The following is an 18,415-nucleotide window of genomic DNA, read 5'->3' as shown; positions in this document are numbered from 1 at the left end:
AAAAAAAAAAAAAAAAAAAAAAAAAAAGCTATGGCTGGGCAAGGTGCTATACACCTGTGATTGCAGCACTCCAGAAGGCCGAGGCAGGAGTATTGCAAGTTCAAGCCAAGCTTAAGCAATTAAGCAACTCAGCAAGGTCCTATCTCAAAATACAAAATAAAAAGGGGCTGAGGATGTAGCTCAGTGTGAGGGCCTTGGTGAAAGAAAGAAGCTGCGAGGTATACAAAAATGTTGTCCATGAAAAGAGCTATAGTAGTGGAGGAATAGCTCACACCTGTAATTCTGGGTGCTTGGGAGGCTGAGTCAGGAAAACTGTAGGCTGAAAGCGGAACTTTGGGAGACCCTGTCTCAAAATAGTAAAAAGGCCCGGGGATGTAACTTAGTTGCGCTGCATTTGCCTCACACATGCAAAGCCCTTAGTTCAATTCCTAGCACTGGCAAAGGGGTGGGGGAGGAAAGTGCCACTGAAAGATTTAGTCTCTTCAGTTTTCCCATAAATGCCTCCTTGGCCACATTCTCAATTTGGATATAGTTTTAGGAAGCTGAGTTAGTTCCCCGCCTGCCTGGTGCCACAGGGGCTGGCTCTCCGACAGTGCCCAGGCCTGGCCCGAGACTGGCTTGCAGGGGTCCCCACTGCGGCTTTGGGAAGGTCCTGGAACACTACTGGGAAGTTGAGGCCGAGAGGCCTCACTGTCCAAGGCTGGCAGCTAGGGAAGAGCGGACGAGGGTGCTGGTGGCGGCTGCTCTTGCACCTGCTCTGAAATCCCAGCCCCAGCTAGTGAGTACTGTGGACCTCTACTAAGCCACAATGTCCCTCTTGCCCGCTGCTGTCACAGGGACTCCTCAGCCACACAGACTTGAAGATCCCATGAGGAAGGTGACAGCACACATCTTACAGCTGAGTGTGACGGCACAGCTAGCCACTGAAAACATCCGTGTGCTTTCCACATGTCCTATTGTAAATTCTCTCACAACCCTGCATCTAGCATTTAGACAGGCCAGAAATTTAGATAATAGACACTCACCTTACTCCCCGGTGCTGAGATGCCTTTCTCAGGGTTCTGCTCTGTGTTCTTCCTGATTGGTCTCGTTGTCTTCCTGAGCCACGTTCCCCTTCTGCTCTTTTTTTGCTTTTTGTTCTCTGCATTATGGTGAATTGGAAATGAAGATAGTACCTTCTGCACCAGATAGGCCTTGACTCATATCTCCAAATGAGCAGCTAGTGAGGTGGGTGGTTCTTTCTTCCTAGAAGTCAGGCGGGCATGGGAGGGTGGTGGGAGGTGCAGTGGTGGTGGGGCCACAGGTGAGGACAGATGTGCTGGTGTAAATGGCCACATGGGAACAGTTATGGTGGCGACAGGAGCAGTGATGGTGGCGGTGGTCGCAGGAGGGGGGAGTAGCGCAGGAGGGGGATGGCGGGTTCCTTAGCCCTCGAGAAGAAGGGAACAAACTCGTTCCTGTTCCCTTGGAGAGTTGCCACCCTGACTCTGAACCACGTGCCCGGACGGCATCTTGAAACGATCACTTCCCACAGCGTCTGCGAGAACCCACTAGAGGTTTTTACATATACTTCTGAAAATTTCAGGGCTTAATGAACATTCAGTTGGGTCAGTTAATGCCTTCCCAAAGGCTCTTGGCGAAAGACATCTAGTGAGACAGCACTGTGATCCGTTTCATGTGTAGGGCAAGGAGTGCTTCGAGGTGATCCACAGTCAAACTCTCTTTCCAGGAGCTCAGGACCTGGAGGGATTTGTATGCTCTCCGATGTGTCCGTAAGCTGCTGCTTCAGTATTGTTTGCAGTGTGGACGGACAGCATATGCACACGTGCACACACGTGTATGAGCACACACGGAACTTGCCAGTCATATTACATACCCAGAACCTGAGGGAGGTACTTTGAAATTTCCTTATATTTGCTATTTTGATCACTCACAGTTTAATTACTTTGCACGATAAAATTTTGCTGGGGGGGCCAGGGATTTAGCTCAGCAGTTCAGTGGCCTGCCTTGCAAGCACAAGGACCCGAGTTCAAGCCCCGGTACCAAAAAAAAAAAAAAAAAAAAAAAAAAAATTTTTTTTTGCTGGGGAAGACCAGATGCTTTGAACCACACATTGTGCTGAAATATGCCAGAGGGAAAGAAGGGTGAGTGTACAGAGAAAGGTGGCAGGCTGTGAGCTTTGTGCTGAGGGACAAGTGTCCCCGTCAGATTAGAGCTTGTCTCCAGAGTTTCTGTGCCATCTCCAAAGGCTTGCTTTTCCCTTTATAGCATGCCAGAGTGATTTCCTAGTCTTCCTCCACACATCTCAAGCTAAAATACATTTGCAGAAAGCTTCTTTTGTGTTCTCTCAAAGAATGTGTGACCCCTGGAAACTAGGCTTTCCCTAAGCAGCTTAGCATTAAGAATTTGAGAAAACTAAATCCCACTTTTATGCAAAAATCAAAGGCTAGTGTAAGGAACCAGTGAGTTAATAACTTTCTAAATAACAAGTAGCTCAAGATTTTGCAACTGATTTAGTAAGCAGAGAAATTGAGATAAAATCACTCATAATCATAGACTGATTGCCAAAGCTCTTAGTTTCTCTCAGTTATTTTTACATACCGGTAATCATAAAGTACAGATAATATAGACATATAATTTTGCATCCTGTTTTTATCTTTCAATATTAAAATATTTCCCCACTGTTTTTCTTATTTCTCTTGACCTCTGCATACCATTCTGTGTGTGCATATGCTGCCATCTACTTAACCCTTCCCCTAGAGTTGAGTCTGAGGCCAGTTCCACTTTGATGAGTTCTTTGTTTGCTTCTTTTGACTACTCAGTGCTCTCTGTGAGAAAGAGGTGGAGAATGTGAACCGTGAGTTGCTGGAAAAGCTAGCATTTGCATATGTATTAGGGCGTACAGTGCAGGATGTGGCATCCACGAGAGCACCCCATCTTCCCCAGGAAGGCAGGCGGTACTGGAGGACACCGGTTTGGGGGTCAGACAGACTTCAGCTCTATTTCTGAGTCCACATAGCGGCGTGACTCACCTTGAAGAATTTAGTAAACTTTCTGTGGTCTTTCCTTTGCAGAGTGAGACTCACATGTCTCCCTCGTGGGGTCACTGTGGGAGGGAAGTGATGGGCATATGCCAGGTGCCAGGTGCCTGGAAGTCTTTGTATAATGGGAATCACTTATTACTTATTCAGCCTTTACCCAGAGCCTGTCGTGTGCCTGGCACTGAGCTAGATAGAGATCGAGAGGGCTCTGTTTCACCCAATGGTTTCCACCATCTCCAGGCACCTAGATAAATAAATGGCAGAGAAGCCCCTGTGTGCCTTGGGGGAGGGATAATGGGAACAGCCCGGAGGTTGGCACTAGAAACATTCAAGGTTCCAACCTGCCTTTGCTATGTATTTGCTTTCAGATGTTGGGCAAATCATCTAAATTTCCCATATTTCACTTTCTGCATTTATAATACTACTTGGCAAGTTGTTGTGAAGCTCAGAAATAGCATATATAGTGGTGGGTATATAGTAGACACTCCAAAATGATTATTATGCTTGAAGTCTATGTACCCCCATGGTGACTGATTTTTATGCAAACGAACCCGACAAACTCCAGTATCTGAAATGTTCAAGACTGGCTCCATTGCATTCAGGATAGTTGGAAGGAAATACATTCTTTGTGAACTGGTTGTCTGCACAGGATGTGCATTAGACTATGCAACCCTCCAGGGACTGCATTTCTTGGATATTATGTGCAAACCAAAGAAAAATGCCCCCTGAAGCTGTAGCTCTCTGTCCAGCTCTGGAGGCCTCCTTGGAATGTAGAGGGGCTGCCCATTCTGTAAGAATGTGGTTTACACGCTGTGTTCTATGATCCCACAGGCAGAGGAGTAGCAGGAATTGAATCTGTTTAGCAGGATGTCTTTATGTGGGAAGATTTCTTGCTATTTCCTAAATGCTTATTTGCTTATTTATTCATAAATGTAAAAAGCACTTCTTTTTCCCAGTGTTTCCATATTACAGCCCAAGTAACAGGCACTTACCAATGATGTGCTAAGAAGTACCAGATAATCCTCAATTAAACATTAATAAATATGTTGAAGTAGCATAAAAAGTGCTTTCGCTTCTTCCAAGACAGAGCGAGGGATGGTTAGCGTTTCTTTTGTTGAGTGCTATGAGAAAGGCAAGTTAGATCTGTGAGTTGAATATATATTATCAATTCAGGCACTTTCCCCAAGGCTTTGCTTTGCTGACTGCTAGTTAACATCTTCCTTGGTTAATTTTGAATTTGTTTTATTATTCAGCCAGTACTTCGAATATTATTGCTACCCTAGTAGTCATGGCCAGTCAGCCACGTTTATCCCATCTGCTGTGTGCAGTGCACTGTCTGCAATGCTGGCCTTGCCCTTGACCCACAAGCCCAAGTGATATTAACCATGTCTGCAGAGTTTAAAAGCAAGAAAAGCTAGCAGAAAATGATCCTGGCCACTAAAAGACTGAGAGAGGTACAGCGGGACCCACACCTATGGGGGACTTAGAGCAGAGTCACTAATGCAGCGTCTGCAGAGCTCACTCATCTGTTTACTGTTTTAAAATCCTCTATTTTGAAATACATGTGCAATTAGAAGAAAGTCACAGGTTTAGTTAAAAAAAAAAAAAAGTCTGTGTTTCTCCCTCCTTCCAAGGCCCACATCATGCCGAGTCTTTCCTGATCTCCTGACTGCAGCCTTCAGTTCTCAGGAGCCACCACTGGCAGGACCAGGTGTGTGTCCACAGCCTGCAGCCTCCCTGTCACGAAGTCAAGGAGCTGACACACGCTTCTGTCCAGTCTGCCCCTCACCACTGACCCCAAGGATGTGCCGCCCCCTGCGGTTCAGGACCAGTAGTGTATGATTGGGCTCTGGGGTCCCTCTCCTTGACAAGATTCTTCTGCAGTCACTCTTTTGTGGACTTCTGTGACCTTGAAAGTTTTGAGGAGTGAGGCCCTTGCATCCTATTGGACGACCCTCAACATGGTCCGTCTGTGGCTTTCAGGGGCTCCTGGAAACACCGTGGTGCCTTCTCCGCACCTCACACCCTGCACCGTGCAGTGCAGACCTGTCTGTCCATTGCAGAGGTCACTGGCCTCACCTGCACACACGTGGTCTCCAGGTTTCCCTGCTGCAAAGTTTCTGTTACTGACCAGTGTGTCATCCAAGTTTCTCTGGGAGTTTTGCCCGTCACCAGCCTCCCTTACCTTTCACCAGCCAGGGCTCTATTAGTGCAGTTGTCTGGGTTCTTACCTGTGCAATGGGCTGTGGTCACCATCATCCTCACTGGCTTTGCTTCTCAGTTTACCCCGTTGTGGCCACAGGCCTCAGGTGGCGCCTGTGCTCTGTCTCAAGTCCCCTCAGTCTTTCAGCCCTTCCTCACATTTTGGTACAGGATGCTCCAGACCCTTCCCAGGAAGCCCCTGCTTCACCCCAAGGGTCACCCCTTTCTCAAGGCTGCACCATGCAGTGCAGACCTGTGTTTCCCTCCCAGAGGGCAGTGTTTAGGATCTGGACCTGGGCTTGCTGCATTGCTCCCAAGACTTTATTGTTTCTGAGGCCGTCTCGCTAAAAAAGATAAGGGAATGAAGACAAAATGAAAATAGGTGAAAACACCGCACATAGGCGTCTGCAGTGGTTTCTATGTCTGCCCATGTGTTTGTGGTTCAGAGGAGTAGCATCGCTCAGTTCTGGCTCCCTTCCCCTTCTGTGACTATAAAGACCAGGCTGGAGTGACAGGCATGGGATGCCACTGTAGTGGTGCCGGCCCTTGGTAGGCTCTGCTTCTCTTGACCCATTCCTTCTTTTATTCCCTTGTGCACATCTGAGGGCTGGAAAGCCAGGCAGTCAGTCCTGGAGAGGTCGGGTATGGGAGGCGATTAGGCACCCAGGACCTGGTCCCTGAAGAAGTGAGGATAGCCTGGCTGGCTGGGAAAGCAGAGGAGGTGTCTGAGGGAGACAGATGCCACCTGGGAGAGTCACCAGGGCATAGACGTGCAGGAAGAGGACCAGTGAAGGCCCCTAACGGAACGACAGACAGGATAGGATGGTGCCTTTGGTATATGTGCTGCCGAAGCGAGCACAGGATGGTGCCTTTGGAAGAAAACGAGTTTGATCATAGAATTGAAGAGTTTTATGGTTTTCTATTCATGTTGTTCATGAAAAGGATTTTAAGTGGCTTCTGAATAAACAAATGGGGGCCTCTAAACTTGGCTTTTATCAGAAGCGTTTTTATCAGGAGCCAGATCCTGTGGCAGGGGACAGGCACAGTGACACAGTGTCATGCTGAGGGAGCTGGGCATGTGCAGGGAGCTGGCAGGCCGGCTGGGTCTGCAAGGTTCCTACAGAGGGGAGCTGGGACCTGCCCAATGGGGAAGACGCACCTGGGCGAGATGTGGGCGGAACAGCTGGAGAAGGAGTGGCAGCTCTGCTCAGCAGGGGAGAGCGGCTTCGCTTCCCTAGTTGCTGAAGTCCAGCCTGTCAGAGGATACCCAGAGCCTGGCCGCTTGTCACCACCTGCCTTTCACTTCCGGTCCTGGCCTCTTCAGGTGAAGATCAGTGACCTGAGTGCTCCTGGCATCTGCTCTTCTACAAGGTCCCCAGCAGAGCTGCCGGGGGATCCTGCTAACTATGAGTTGGGTCACACACACCTCTGCTCAGAGCCCTTTCGTGGCTTCCATTTCCCTTCGTGTCAGCAAAGCCCATACAATGGCCTGTGTGGCTCTGATGACCAGTCCTGCCCACCCTATATCCTTGGTTTGCCTACAGGGTTGCTCCTTAGACAAAGGCATGTACTGCCTCAGGGCCTTTGCATGGATGGTGCGCACCCTCTGCCTGGACCACCCAGTCAGTGGTCAGGATGGAATCTGGGGAGCCTAATGAGCTGCTTTTAGTGAAATGGGAGTAGAATACTACTTCCTGTTGCCAGCCAGTGGCAACACTGGCAGCAAAATGGGAGTGGCAGTTGCTCATGGCCAGTGGAAAGCGGAAGTAGAGAGGCACTGAGAGGTTGGATATGGTGGCTGACATGGTAGTGTTGCTGCTGACAGCCCTACGCCTGTTTCTAATCACAAAAGAGAAATGGCTTTACATGTCCATTCTTTCCCAGGCCAGGAAAGCATAGACTTTTGCTAAGGATGGGCATTTCCTGGAATAACTTCCATTTTCCTGTGGAATTTGCCCAAGAGTGTGACCTTTGGTAGCCGGTGCACCGTTTCTGGGGTTTGGTTTCACAGGATTGGCTCGCGTTCTCTGAGCACCTTCATCTGGGCGTGCGTGTGCCTTGCAGTTCGGCAAAAGGCAGAGAGAGGCTGGGCTGGGTTCTTTCCACGGCAGTACTGAAGGGTACTGTGCATAACACCCAGTCCTTTGGACACTTACTAAGTGCCAGGCACAATGCTGGATGCTTTGTGTGGATTGTCTCAGTTAATCCTCAGAATACCTCATGCTGTAGTTACTATTGTTAACACCGTTTGTTACAGATTAAGAAGCTGAAGCTTAGAAAGGTTAAGTACCTTGGAGGTCAGAGAGCTAGAGATGGCTAAGTTGAGTATAAATTACGGTTTCCTCCTGGTCCTTGTGTGACAGACATTGGCACGTCTTTACCCCCGTACTACGACTACTAATGGATTATGTTAGGACATACGATTTAAAAACTTCATTGCTTTTCACTAAAGTGTGTTTCACAGAGCAGCCGATAAAGTATAGGAAATAAGCCATGTGGTGTTTGGATGCTTGGTGTTAAAGCAAGGGAGCAGCTGAGTGTGGTCTCGGAAGACCGACCTGACCAGCCCCACTGTATGTTGTGAGGGTGAGGCTGATAAACCCTGGGACTTGGCCTGGATGGGTGACATTTTCTAGTCCCTTAGAATGGATCTTTGCTACATTCCTTTAGGCTGGCTCTGCCTGTTGGTTCCAGTGCATTTGGAAAGTTTTCGGGAAGGTTCTCAGTGGGCAGCCTTGGAGACAGGGGCTCGTGGCTGTGACCCAGGTTCCCTGCCTTTCCTTGAGCGGCATGTGCTGCAGGGGTGGTGGGGCGGGGAGCGGGAGCCTGTGAAGGAAAAAGTTGGGTCAAGAGCACTCTGTGAAAGGGGTTAGCCTGGCCCGGGATCAAAGGCTTGTTCAGAGTGAGCAGCTTGTGGGAGCGCTGCTTGGATCTAGAACAGAGGTCGGGGAGGCCTGGGAAAGGGCTCCTGCAGAAGTGACCTATGGAGCCCTAGAACCTGCAGGGGTTTCTGTGACTTAGGGTAGAGCTTGAGGGGGCAACAGGTGCTCACAGACGGCAGAGGCCACCTGGCAGCTGCCCCAGTCTCCCCACCCCGGACCCCAGCAAGCTGCAGAGGTTTATGGTCATGGTGCACCAGAAGGGCCACCGGGATAGAAGCTGAGGGATGCAGTTTTGGACCCAGTCTTTATTAGTGTTGTGAGAAATTTTCCAAAAATCTTTTAGGCATTTGGTTATGAAGGTAAGTTCCCCCTGACGGGAATTCCAGTTTCCACAGCTTATTTTTTTATGTTGTTTTACAGTCGTTCTGTATTTGTACCTTCTCCCGGGAGACCTGAGGTCAACAATCGGAACCCTGTTTTATAGTGGTCATCACCAGCAAGAAATTGGAACACTGCTCCTGGCTGTAACCCAATATGCAAGTTTTGAGGAAACATTCTTTTTTTACATTAATTTTATTGGTGCACTCTATTTATTTATTTATTTTTGGTACCAGGGATCGAACTCGGGTCCTTGTGCTTGTGAGGCAGGCAGCGGAACCACTGAGCTGAATCCCCAGCCCTGGCACGCTTTAGGTAGACAGAAAGGTTGCATTCATCCTAGGGAATTTGTACCTGCGCGTGATATATGTTGATTCTTTTTTTTTCCCTAAACCCTCGCTCCTCCCTTCAACTCCCTCCTTTTTTCCATTTTTTCCTTCTATTCTCTCTTTTCTTTCCCTTCTTTCCTTTCTGACTCCCCACTCCCTTCTTCTCCTTCCCACTTGAACATTTTCTTCCTGATTCATAATATCTGTTATACACTTTGGTCCTTATTTACCCTTTTGGTTTTTCACACCAGAGAAAAATGTGATATTTAAACATATGTATCCAATTTTTTTCACTTGAGTATGGTTTCAAGGCGCACCCATCTACCTATAAATGTTTCAAGTTTATCCTTCTTTATGGGGGAGGAGTACTCCATTGTATTAAAAAATAAACATATCTTCTTTATCCGTTCATCCATTGATGGGCATTTGGCTGATGAAACATTCTTAAAATTAATTCTTGGGCACTGAACTTTTTTTTCAACTGATTTTGTAGAATCCACAAAATCTGAGAGGTGTTTTCCCAAGTGATCACAATGGTTTTAAAGGTACTTAGTACTAAGTGTCCCTCTGGAGTATAGGTCATGACTCTGACCACAGCTTAAATACAGAAACTATGGCCTCCATGAGCTGGCGAGATGAAGGGATTTTAGTCGCTTACCTTATCGCTGGGACAAAACACCCGAGACTCGTAACTTAAAGAAGGGGAGGTTTATTTCGGTTCATGTTGTAGAAGTTTCAGTCCTTGTAGGATTGGTGGCATGGTTGAAGAGCCCAGGTGGCGGAAAGCTTCTCACCTTGTGCAGGACAGGAAGCAGAGAGAGAAAGGAGGATCTGGGGAGGGAGATGCACCCCTGCAGGCCACACACCCCGTGGCCCACCTCTTCCTACCTACAAGACCATACCTTCCCAAACCAAGCCAGACACAGAGTCCCATAATCCTATCGCCTTTCATTGCCCTGCCTCTGAGTGCAAGAGGTGCTGGGGGGCACACCCAGACGTAAACCACAGTAAAAGGGAGGACCATGTCATTGGGGTGGCCGGCTATGCTCAGCAGCTCAGGTGCTTTTCCTAGGAGACAAACACTGGCCCAGAAAGCAGCCCTTCTGTGTGGTGCAGCTCTGATACATGTGGGCTGGGCCCAGAAGGGGAGATGCTGGGTTCCCTGTTGATTCTGAGTGTCATGGTCCTCTTTTTTTTTTTCCTCTCATTGCTGTGGATTACCAGCTGAGATGCTGAGACAGAGGTTGGAAGACCTGGAGCATGAGCCAGGCCTCCTGTCTGTGGTGCTCCCATCCCTGCAGCCAGCCCTCAGCAGCTTCCTGGACTACCTGGTTGCAGAGGCCCAGGCCACCCTGCACCGAGCTACCCAGCCGTGAGTACCTGGGGTCACCACCTCTTTCCCCACACTTTTCTTCTTGCAATGAAGAGCTGGGAAGGCTTGGCCATCAAGACACTCACCTGCTTTTGTTTGGGGGAAGTCCCTCATTTTGGGGTATTTTTCTACCGAGATCTGTTTTCTGAATGGACAAGTTCTCACATGGTCTTCCTAGAGCAGGTGACTCCCACTTTTCTTCTCTTCTCCTCTGATACTGTAGTGTCACCTCGTCCACCCTCCTTTTCCACTTGGTACCCTCTCCAACTTGACTTTCTACCTCATTCTTCCTTTTGTTAACCTTTGGGGTTGTTTCTTGCTCTCCACACCAGTCTACTTTGTCAATGTATTGTGTTCCTATTTATTTAACAAACATACGCAGAACAGTTACTAAGGGCTTTAGAAATAACTAATTTAATTTTAAAAACTTTATTGAAACAAAATAAGGTTAACATTTACCTCTTAAATCATCTTTAAATAGACAGAGCTGCGGCATTGAGTATGTTTGCAGTGTACAATTTCCCCCGTCCATCTTCAGAACTTTGTCATCATGCAAAACTGAAGCTCTGGCCCCGTTAACCATTCCCTCTGCATCTCCCTTCCCAGCCCCCGGTAACCATCATACAGAATTTATCCTCTTGTGGTTGCCTTAGGATAATGTCCTCACCATGTTGTAGCCTGTGTTCGAATTTCCTTCCTTCTTAAGGCCGAACAATAGTCCATTGTACAGATAACTTGGGCTCCCATGGCCGAGCTGCAAAGGCTTCTGTTATTGTCTCTTTAGCCTGACATGCGGCTTGGATGGAGAGTAATGTTTTGCTACGGCCTTGGCTGGATTTCTTACAGAACCTTGTTTAACTAAAATAAGAGTGTCCTTACATTTGACCATTTTGGGACCTAGCAAAATAGCAGTTTCATAGGATTCACCCTGGCATGTCTTCCAAAAAGTACAGGTCTTTATTGCATATCTGTTAAGCGAGTATTAATGCTGGCACCTTCTCTCCCTTTCCTCATGGGAGTTACCCATTTGCTGTGATTTATGCCTCATTCACTTTTGAGCCTCTGTGACCTGTGTTCTTGCGGTTACCTCCTAGATGTTCACCGCCGTCAGCCATGGGCTTCTGTGTTTTGAACTTGAGTAGCGCCTTCCATTCTATTCTGCATGGTGCCAGTGTCTGTAACTGTGGTCACGCTGTGCTTTGGATTCTGTTCTGCCTTCTCCTGGTCCTGCTGCCTCCAGCTGTCTCCTCGCCCCCCGCAGCCAGGTCCCACTACTCTGTGTGCCCACACCAACGCGCCTCCCCTCCGCAGTAGGCTGTGTTCTGTCACTGAATGGCGCCCTCTATGCGTCAGGTGCTGTCTGCGCAAGGTCCCAGTGGAGCGGCAGCTCAGGCAGTCACCACCTGGGGGGCATCTCCCTCAGCTCCACTGAGTTATTCCTTTATCCATTAAAATGCACTCCCTTTTTATCCTCGCCTTTCTGAAGTTTACTCTTTTAAAACTAACCCCACGAAACTTACCGTCCTCTCTCCAGTCAGCCCTTAGAGTGCCCACATCGTGGCCTCATGACCTTGGCCTGTGCAGTGACCCCAGGGGAACTCCGAGGCGTCCCTGCGCTCCCTTCCCCATTCCCCAGCCTGCTAGCCTCTGAGTCCCGTTGCCACTCCTGTCCACCTCTCATCCCTGCACCCTTCTCGCCTCCGTGGCAGCGCCTTCCTCCCTCGCGGTCTGTGAATGTCCTTCTGGCTGGTGCTCCTGACCACGTCATGGCTCCTGCTCACCTGCATCTGCAGTGACACAGATAGGGACCTCAGGCCAAGCTCAGTGGTTCTTATTGCACTCAGGGTGAACTTCATGCTCTTAGAGTGACATTCAAAGCTCCGCCCGGCACTGCCGCATGGCTGAGAGTCCTCTGGTGCCCTGTATGTTCCCATGTCCACCACCGTGTGCTGTGCACTGTCACCTTGACACGGTGAAGCTGCCCTCCTCCCAGTGTCCTGCCCGGCAGCCACATGCCACCCTGTGACTCGTTGCAGCCCGAGTGGCTGCACCTCTGCTTAGGTTTCAAGCCTGTTTCTCAGAATGTGTGCTCCCTTTGCTGGGCAACAGGGCCTAAGGACCAAACTGTCCTGTGTTTGCCTCTGTCACTGAGGTTAGTGGCAGTGCCACATGTGTATGTGCACAGGATCACAAACTCATGTGACATGGAGAGATAGAGAGGAGAGGGAGGGGAGACCTCCTCAGGCTCCCTGAGGCCCAGCGAGATCAGGAACCTATCTTCTGTCCCGTCTCCTTCTCTGCCCAGCTGAGGGTGGCTTGGTGTGGCCCCCTATCATCTGCTTCCTTGCTCCCTTCAACAGAAAAGAAAGGATTGATTTAGTTCCCTGTTTTCCAGGCCTTAGTTACTTATGTATTGTCATAGTTTTTCTTTTGATAACTTCACCTGTCCTGTTATTGCCACGCCTAGAAGAAAATGACTTGAAAACTACTTCTACTACTTCTTTATCACATCTTTATAATTCTTGCTAACGTGATCGCACAGTTCCTGATAATGAAGGACTCCTATGGCCTGTGACATCTGCCCCCACGTGGGGTATGGAACTGGCAGGTTCCGGTCAGGGAGACTGCGGTTCTCGTAGTAGACACCAGAATGCGTCCCGAGACACAAACAGGGCTTTGAGCCCTGGGAAACAAGACATTTTCAATGAATGTCTCTTTTCCTGTGGAAATAAAATAGTTTATCAACATGGCCAATTTTCAACATACCAAATTCACAGAGAAGTACCTCTTAGCCTTTCTGAGGTCAAGTGTTTGAGAATCTGATGATAGCTATAGATGTCTTCAGTCATGGGCCATATAGGCTTGTACAGGCAAACTGCAGGGAGAGGTATCAAAAACTCACAGATCTGGGGCACAGCCAGTCTCTCCTGGGGTGTGGGGAGTCTTTGGATCTTAGGAAACTTTAGGATGAGATTTAAGGAAATGTAAACACCCAGATATAACCAGCTTCTTTAAAAAATTATTTTTATTGTCACTTTGTTTTAAAAAAATCACTATTTAACTAAGATCACACAGTAGTGGGTACAGTCTCATAAATGGCATAGCCAGAATTCAGGTTCTCCTCTGTCCAAATCACAGATTGGAAGACTTAGTTACAGTACAAGGAGCAAAAGAGCGGAGTCGGAATTTTAAAATATTGCATAGCAAGAAAAGAAGCAGAAGGCCTGGGGATGTAGCTCAGTGGTAAAGTGCTTGCTTAATAAGCATGAGACACTGGGCTTGATCCTCATCACTCCATAACCAAACAGAACAACACACACACACACACACACACACACACACACACACACAAAGAAAACAAGAAAAGAGATTTGAAGTAAATCAAGTGCATCCACAGTTCCTGGATGAAGAAACTCACAGGTCAAAAAATTTGTGATGAAGTGTTCAGTATTACTGGATGTCAGCAAGTGTCCCTTCAAATGACAAGGTTCCACTGCATATTCATCAGAGATGTGGGTACAGAGAGAGGGAGATAGGGATGCTTCCCCTGCTGCTGATGGGCAGCCTTTTCGAGATTTCCACTTTGCTTCTAACTTTCCACACTGCCAAGACATCTTATGCTATTCCTATTTTTTATTCTTTGTACGTGTGTTAAATAAGATGATTTGGGCAGCCAAGAACTGCAGAGAAGAAAACAGTTCTCTGGTTTCTTAAGATCTGAGCTTGAGATCTGTGAAATAAACTTGCAGTGAACAGATCGGCCGGAGGAAAGACACAGGTTTTTATTTGATGTTTTATGTAGACACCCAGGTCTCTAGAGAAGAGGAGCGAAGACTCCAAGAAGAGGTTGGACCGGGGCCTATCTGCCGTGTCATGAGGGTGACAGACTGGGAGGCCTGATAAAAGCAGAGGATTTGGGCTTCCTGGGTAGCCTACTGAGGGAAGGCAAATGTGTGCTGGGAATGATGGCTAATAAGGGGTCATTTAGCAGTGTTGTGTTTGTGCACCTCACCTCACTACTCAGTAGTAAAGGCTGCCCTTACTTCCCTGACGGGACTGCAGGGGATATCTTCAGAAAAGGAAATGTATATCTGGTATATAAACAGGTGGGAGAGAATAGATGGCTTTGCCTGAGACTATTTCTCAACTGCTGTCAGCTCAAGGTAGTACTTATGTCAAAACAGCGTATTTTGGGGGTTTCATATTTTTATCCCCTTCAGAAGGTAATTATACAAGTATGTTGATCTCTACTTAATAGGCGGTCTTCAAGAAAGCATTTTCAAGGTGGGATTGGCCCTTCCCAAGGCCAGTTTCCCTCCAGCTCTCTGGTCATCATCTTCACTTGAGATAAGATGGCTGCGCCACTAGCTTCGAACGTCACAGTCTGAGACTCAAGGAGGGCAGCCATAAAATTAAATCACCCCTAGCAGACATCCCCCTGAATTATTTGGACTTCTTGGGATAGACAAGTATAGATTATGTATTTATTCACACAAATCATGAATTTATTAAAGACTGGTTTTGCTCACACAAAAAAATCACTAATTAACTTTTTAATGAAAACATTTACTTCTCAGAACTTGGGCTGGGATATGGCTTGGTGGTACAGCACTTGCCTAGCAACTGTGAAGTCCCACTTTCATTTCTAGCAACACACACACACACCACACACACAAACCCCATTACCTGAACTTGTTAGTATGGCATCCTGAGTCACCCCTTTGTGACCACCCTTGGAGGTCACCATAGGCATCTGGTAGTGGCCATCAGTTGAGGAACCCAAAGTCAACAGCGGTTCCTAGCGGAGAAAGTGGGTGCCCATCCATCATTATAGGCAAGTCCAGTGACTTCTGAATTTCTTGATTTCAGTGGGCAGTTTGCTTCCTCCTCATTCCCTGGGGTAGGCAAACACCGCTCCTGGAAGCTGCTTGTCCTGCTCTGCCAGTAGGTGGCCAATCAGGATCAGGACTGGGGTGCTGCCTATGCAGTCCCAGGGGTGGCACCCCAGGCCAGCTGGGAGGGGTTCAAAGTACAAGCATTTTGGCCCTTGCCTTCTGCTCTCCGTTCTGAGTCCAGGGCAATGGGGAAGTTCTCCTCGATGTATAGCTAGGTCAGAAGATATCATTCCACTCTGTTGGCCCCCAGTTGAAGAAAAATTGTTTTTCCTTTCTCATAAGGCAGGGATTTGCTCATTTAATGATGATTTCCTCATCCACACTTAGTTTTTCTCTAACACACTCTTCTGTTTTTCCACTGGGTCTTCACAAATGTATATGCTTACACTGGTCACATCTGTAACCTGGGTATGCATACACACAAATTGTCCTTCCTCAGAGATCCTCCAGAGGATAATTTGAAACACAGGCAAGCAAAATATAGCAAAGTTTAAACATGAAGTGCGCTCTTTTCTACCTGCCACAAGCTCTTTCTCCTCCACCACGCCACCATCTTGCGGCAGGCGACTGTGGACTGCAGGGGTAACACTGGGGCCCACTGGACCCTCCACTCTTCTGTTCAGCATGGCTATTGCAGCTTTGTAGATGTCAAAATGCATGTGGCAGTGAGAGAACTAGTATTTTTAGAGGCAGGACTTTTCAGAAGGATGATCCAAGCATGTTTGCCACATCCTACAGATGCCAGGAGTGGGTTAGAAGGCTGGGGTGCCCTGGTCTAGCCATGTTGATGTATGGTCCCTCTGGCCTGTGTTCCAGGCTCATTCCAGTGCCAGACTGTCCTGTGCCCGCACTGAACTTTCCAGTGGGGCAGGCACCCTCTGTGACAAGGCTCTCAGCTGTGAGCTCAGCTCCAGGTTGGCCTCTGCATCTTCTTCCTGTTCATCAAAGCCATGCCTTCTGCGCCCTTTCTGCTGAGGTCCATATGATCTGCACACACTTACCAGGCAAAACCCCCGTGACTCAGGGGCAGCTGCCCTTCAAAATTTGGGGTGAAGCCCAAGCATCGCCATAACCTCCAGTTCTCTGAGCAGATGCACCAAGGGGTGGGACCAGATGCAGTCTCAGCACTCTGGCCGACACAGGATTAGCCAGCGCCCTTCTCACCACTGCCCCCAGGCAGACAGCCTTTGTACAACTCTGCATTTGACCCAGGATTCAACACAATTCATCAAATGTTCCCAGAGAATCCATGAAGCGTCAAGGAACGGAGACTAACAGACATGGTCTCTGTGCTCTAAGGAGCTCACATTCTGATGTTACTGACTTCAGCCTCCTCTGAAGGTGGATCTTTGCTGCTGTTGTGCAGAGTTGTGTAAAATGCGTTTCATGCAGAGCTGGACTCAGTCTTCCCCATCTGAGATGGGGTTGTGCCTGGGTCGGGCTCTGTGGCCATTACCTCAGCACTCAGACTAATGCGGGGGGGGGTGATTCCCCCTAGGAATGGCCGCAGCTCAAGGTGAGACGTAAGCCAGGTTCTCACCAGGCTGGCATCAGTGAGTTGGATCTGAGCAAGGGGTATAGTGCCAGGTCTCCGGAATGTTCTAAGAGGGTGGTGCTCTCTGGGACTCTGGTCAGCCATCAAATCCAGACACGGAGCAGGAAAGAGCTGGCCAGGAGAAGGAAAGTAAGGCAAAGAAGGAGTCCATCCTTGGCAGGATGAACACATATGGGTTGGAACTTCTGCAGATTCCACAGGCTTGGAAGAGACACCAACCCTAGGAAGCTTGTGAGGTGATTTTTCGATCTACCCTCCACTGACCAGTACTAGTTCAAGGACACTGTTCGTGGGGTCCCCTGGGTTAGGAGTCATTTCCTAGCCGATTGTATGGCAGCCCAGCCATAGAGATATCCCTCCACCCCAAGAGTTGGCAGTCACATTAATTCCAAATGGGACACTCCATGCCTTTGCATGTTCACCTTTCCAGGGAGTTTTCTAGTATCTTCCAGATAGGCAAAGAACAAAACAGATTGAAAACCAAAACCTCGAAGGGACCCCTGGGAATGTATGACCCTTGAATTGTTCTGTGTGCACAGTTACAGACTGCAGCATCACGGGACCCAGTGAGAATCCGCTCCAAACACAGATTAGCATAACCACACACTGGGGTCTAGAAAGTAACCTATACCGAGGGTATAAAACAAAATGGCGGAGATCCACATAAAATTCTCTGTATTACCAACCTGCCAGTGTATGTTTCTGAATCTCAAATCAGAGCTTGAAGGGGACCACAAAAGCAATGCTAGTGTGGGAGACCTAGTCAGAACCCCTTGTCATAGCCTCAAGAGAAGGGAGAAAGCAAAATGGAAAAAATGAGTTGAGGGGAGCCGAGGGACTCCTTAGAACTTACTTTGGAATTAGTAGATTATAAATAAAAACTTCTGGATAAATGTCTTCCTTTAAATTCAGCAGAGGTGTGTGCTGAGGTCACAGTGTCAGGTATAGTTCTCATAAACCCAAATAAATACTCACGTGACCTCCCATTAGACAGTCACTTCTCTGAGTGGGATGACCCTGTGTAGAAGATTGGTGTCCTGAGGAAAATGACTCCTCCGCTCTCCTCCCTCTCAGCTAGCATGGACCCAGCCATCTATGTAGGGAGGAATGAGCTACCTGGATCACCCACGGCAGCTTCACAGGATTCGCTTCTACCCTCGGAGTGGCCTTGGTGATTTATGACATTGTTTATCAGATGTTTATTTCTAGGTCTGGGGCACACTTCTGGGCTGCTAGGACAGGCCAGAACCACTTCCTTATCACAGCCTTCTCAAGAGGGGAGAGTGCTGAATTTGGTGGACCAGGCATCGCTGGGGAGCAGTGTAGCCAGACGTGCTGCCAGAAGAGCCGCACTCAATCCTTGCTGCTGGATGTGGACGTCGGATGGAGGCGGCCCTCCTCCATGCTTTATTTTCCTCACCGTTTCAGTGAGAGCTCCAGCCTGATAGCTTTTGGTCCAGCACAGAGCAGCCATCTCTTTAGCCCTGCAAAGGCTGCTTGCTGACTTAGTGTCTGAGAAGGAACCGCCTGCATCCCCACAGAGCTGCATACACAAAGCCTTTGCCTCTGTGGTCCTGGTGCAGGTCACTGGAGGGCTGGTGGTCGGCCTTTCCCTAGCCTTTCCCTATGCTCACCTGCTGCAGGCAGCTCGCAAAGCCAAAGGCACTGGGGAGCCTGGACCTAGGTGCTGCCCTGGGGAGCAAGTGGCAAGTGGGCTCCTCACAGGTGACCCATCACGTGCCTGCCTGGACCCATCCCATG

At 48.5% G+C, this 18,415-nt stretch overlaps 2 protein-coding genes across 2 annotated transcripts in view; both read left to right on the top strand.

Annotated features, from left to right (window-relative positions):
• The window catches only part of LOC117285446 (disrupted in schizophrenia 1 protein-like), a 46,925-nt gene extending 37,540 nt beyond the window's left edge, over nt 1-9,385 (top strand). The window contains exons 5-6 of the mRNA XM_033761779.1: nt 8,546-8,649; nt 9,326-9,385. Of these exons, the coding sequence (XP_033617670.1) occupies nt 8,546-8,649; nt 9,326-9,385 (164 nt within the window). The remainder of the gene's footprint in view (nt 1-8,545; nt 8,650-9,325) is intronic.
• Nucleotides 9,386-10,060: 675 nt separating this feature from the next.
• The window catches only part of LOC104860773 (DISC1 scaffold protein), a 395,803-nt gene continuing 387,448 nt past the window's right edge, over nt 10,061-18,415 (top strand). Inside the window, exon 1 of the mRNA XM_033761776.1 lies at nt 10,061-10,204. Within this exon, the coding sequence (XP_033617667.1) occupies nt 10,062-10,204 (143 nt within the window). The 5' untranslated portion in view covers nt 10,061. The remainder of the gene's footprint in view (nt 10,205-18,415) is intronic.

Source organism: Fukomys damarensis, unplaced genomic scaffold (assembly GCF_012274545.1).
Source record: "Fukomys damarensis isolate Sample0158 unplaced genomic scaffold, DMR_v1.0_HiC HiC_scaffold_10, whole genome shotgun sequence".
NCBI classification, from domain to species: domain Eukaryota; kingdom Metazoa; phylum Chordata; class Mammalia; order Rodentia; family Bathyergidae; genus Fukomys; species Fukomys damarensis.
This window is presented reverse-complemented; position numbering and strand designations above follow the sequence as displayed.